At 48.1% G+C, this 2,940-nt stretch overlaps 1 protein-coding gene across 1 annotated transcript in view; it reads left to right on the forward strand.

The window, feature by feature from the left end:
- Positions 1-2,940, forward strand: part of PKD1L2 (polycystic kidney disease 1-like 2) — a 139,916-nt gene that overhangs the window by 1,550 nt on the left and 135,426 nt on the right. Inside the window, exon 2 of the mRNA XM_011990120.1 lies at positions 2,352-2,513. Coding sequence (XP_011845510.1) covers positions 2,352-2,513 — 162 coding nt within the window. The remainder of the gene's footprint in view (positions 1-2,351; positions 2,514-2,940) is intronic.

Raw genomic sequence — 2,940 nt, forward strand, 5'->3', positions numbered from 1 at the left:
AAAAAAAAAAAGAAAGAGAGAATGGATGAGAAAATATTTGCATTCAAGCCTCACATGCTCACATGGACCCCACAAGGTAAGCGTAGCTGCTCTCCTTTCACGGAGGAGGAAAATGAAGTCTGGAGAGAAAAGATGTGCTCAGTATGACACAGCTGGTGGCACACAGTGGGGTCTCTACCAGTGAGAGCAATGCTAAGCCTGACTTTCCTACTGGGCACCTTGGTACCCAGAGGTTCTCTTCGCCCCTATATAAGCTACTGGGTTTGAGAAATGAGACATGGCACGTGCTGAACAGCCACAGAACAACGCCAGAGTGGATGGAAGTGTTTTAATAAATGAGCCACTGGGAAGCTCATTTAAGAAAACCCACAGCCAAGGGGATTTGAATTCTTAAGACGCCCCTGCAGGCAGTGTCTCCTGAATGGTTTTGTGAGGTGTAGATGCAACAGTTGCCGAGTTCTGTGTATTGAGCATCCATTCACATCCAGCTAGAGGAGCTGTGCCTATTAAAACCTCTCCAGGGATACTGTGTGGTTATTGCAGAAAATGTAGTTCTAACTAGGCTGATAGGTAACAACCTCCAATGTTTAATGTCGTTTAAGAAACAAGGGTCAGACACTGTGTGCAATCAGATGGCATTTGTGTAAATAGATTTCAGGCACTAGTAAATGCTGATGTGTGGATACGATTCAATTCAGCCTGGAACGATTTATGAGAAACATAACAATGATGGAGAAGCCCATAGGTTAGAGGGGGAAGATACTTTCATTTTATACCGTTTGTGCCATTTGGATTTTTAAAAACCATTTCATTTGCATGAATTTCTTTCAATAAATTAATAATTATATTTTTGAGTACCCATAATAAATTTTTGTTTTTTGAGACAGAGTCTCACTCTGTTTCCCAGGCTGGAGTGCAGTGGAACCATCTTGGCTCACTGCAACCTCTGCCTCCCAGGTTCAAGCGATTCCCCTGCCTCAGACTCCCTAGTAGCTGGAATTACGGCTAATTTTTGTACTTTTAATAGAGACAGAGTTTTACCATGTTGACCAGGCTGGTCTTGAACTCCTGGCTTCAAGTGATCCATCCACCTTGGCCTCCCAAAGTGCTGGGATTCCAGGTATGAGCCTCCACGCCCAACCACAGTAAATTTTTATATTTAGTGTTTTCTAGCTCTCTGGTGTCCTCAACATGGTTCTGTTTTACACACACACACACACACACACACACACACACACTCCTCTTCAAGAGTTACATCAGTATTTTCAAGGATCTGAAGAGGCCCAAAGTAACAATAACTGCTTATGTTTTAATTCAGCACTGCCCAGGTATACTTGGATTATGAAGAAGATGATATGTTAAAACATCCCATGGCCCACTTCTGAACTGTATTATTATTATTATTTTGAGACAGGGTCTTGCTCTGTCTCCCAGGCTGGAGTATAGGGGCATGATCATGGCTCACTGTAGCCCCAACCTCAGCTCAAGCAATCCTCCCAACTCAGCCTCCCGAGTAGCTAGGACCACAGGCACCATGCGTGACTAAATTTTTTTTTTTTTTTTTTTTTTGAGAGACAAGTAAGCAATGCAGAATTTGAGAAGCTAGTTTTCTGCATCTTTCTTTCTTTTTTTTTTTTTTTTTTGGAGAGACAAGGTCTCTCTAGGTTGCCCAGGCTGGTCTTAAACTCCTGGGTGCAAGTGATCCTCCCACCTCTGGGATGTTGGGATTACAGGCGTGAGCCACCGGGCCTGGCCCCTGGCTCTTCCTTAGACTGTGGTCAGGTCCAGGTGCGGTGGCTCATGCCTGTAATCCCAGAACTTTGGGAGGCCGAGGCGGATGGAGTTTGAGCTTAGGAGCTGGAGGCCAGCCTGGGAAACATGGCAAAATCCCTGTCTCTACCAGAAATACAAAAAAATCAGCCAGTCATAGTGGCTTGCACCTGTGGTCTCAGCTACTCAGGAGGCTAAGTTGGGAGGATCACTTGAGCCTGGGAGGCGGAGGTTGCAGTGAGCTGAAATGCACCACTGCGCTCCAACCTGGGTGACAAAGCAAGACCCCATCTCAAAATAAATAAATTATCAATTATGGTTAGACAGAGCTGGCAGCCTCATTTATTTAATCAAAACACCTTCTGCAAGCTCTCCAATTTGGTGTTCCAGTTCTTCTATTGAGTGTTTGAAGATGATAGTGAGGAAGAGACCTTTACTGCTCCTGGAGAGAGCTCTCCAGCCCATCAACATTAATTGCTGACCTGCTGCACACCAGCGGCAGAGCAGGGGTGAGCCCTGCATTTGTATAAATGGAATTTGAAGACAGTTGCTGAGGCCTGGTGGTTGTGTTGTCCTTCCAGGACCGGGGATTTGGTTGGACACCTCCAATGTGACCTACAGCAACTGGCGCGGAGGGCAGGCCACCGCTGCCCCTGACACCTGCGGCCACATCGGGAGAGGCCCTTCCTCCGAGTGGGTGGCCTCGGACTGCGCCCAGACCTTCGCCTTCGTGTGCGAGTTCCGTGAGTGGCCCCCGCCCCGGAGTCCCCACCTCCCACCCTGTCTCCCTGCCCACCTGTGGGCCTCTCTCCAGGCTCCCCTATCCCTCCTGTTTCTGCCTCCATCTCTCTGACTCTCTCTTTCTCTTGCCCCCTCCTCTGTCTCAGTTTTCTCTGGGTCTTTCTTCCCCTTCTCTTTTTCTCCAACTCTTTCTGTTTCTCTCCCTTGGTCTCTGACTTTCTTCCTGCCTCTGCGTTCTCTCCGTCTCCCTCTGGCTCTTCAGGGCCTGCCGGTGTCTGTCTCTGTCTCCCTGCTGAAGTGCTGACCTGTATGTGTTTTTCTGAGCTCACCTCTGTCTGCAGCTTTCTCTCCCTGTCTCTATGCTTCTCTCTCTGGCCACGTGATGCTCCGTCGCCCATCCCTGCCGTCTCCCCATCCACCTGCCTGCCT

This window comes from Mandrillus leucophaeus, unplaced genomic scaffold (assembly GCF_000951045.1).
Source record: "Mandrillus leucophaeus isolate KB7577 unplaced genomic scaffold, Mleu.le_1.0 Scaffold37, whole genome shotgun sequence".
Lineage (NCBI taxonomy): Eukaryota > Metazoa > Chordata > Mammalia > Primates > Cercopithecidae > Mandrillus > Mandrillus leucophaeus.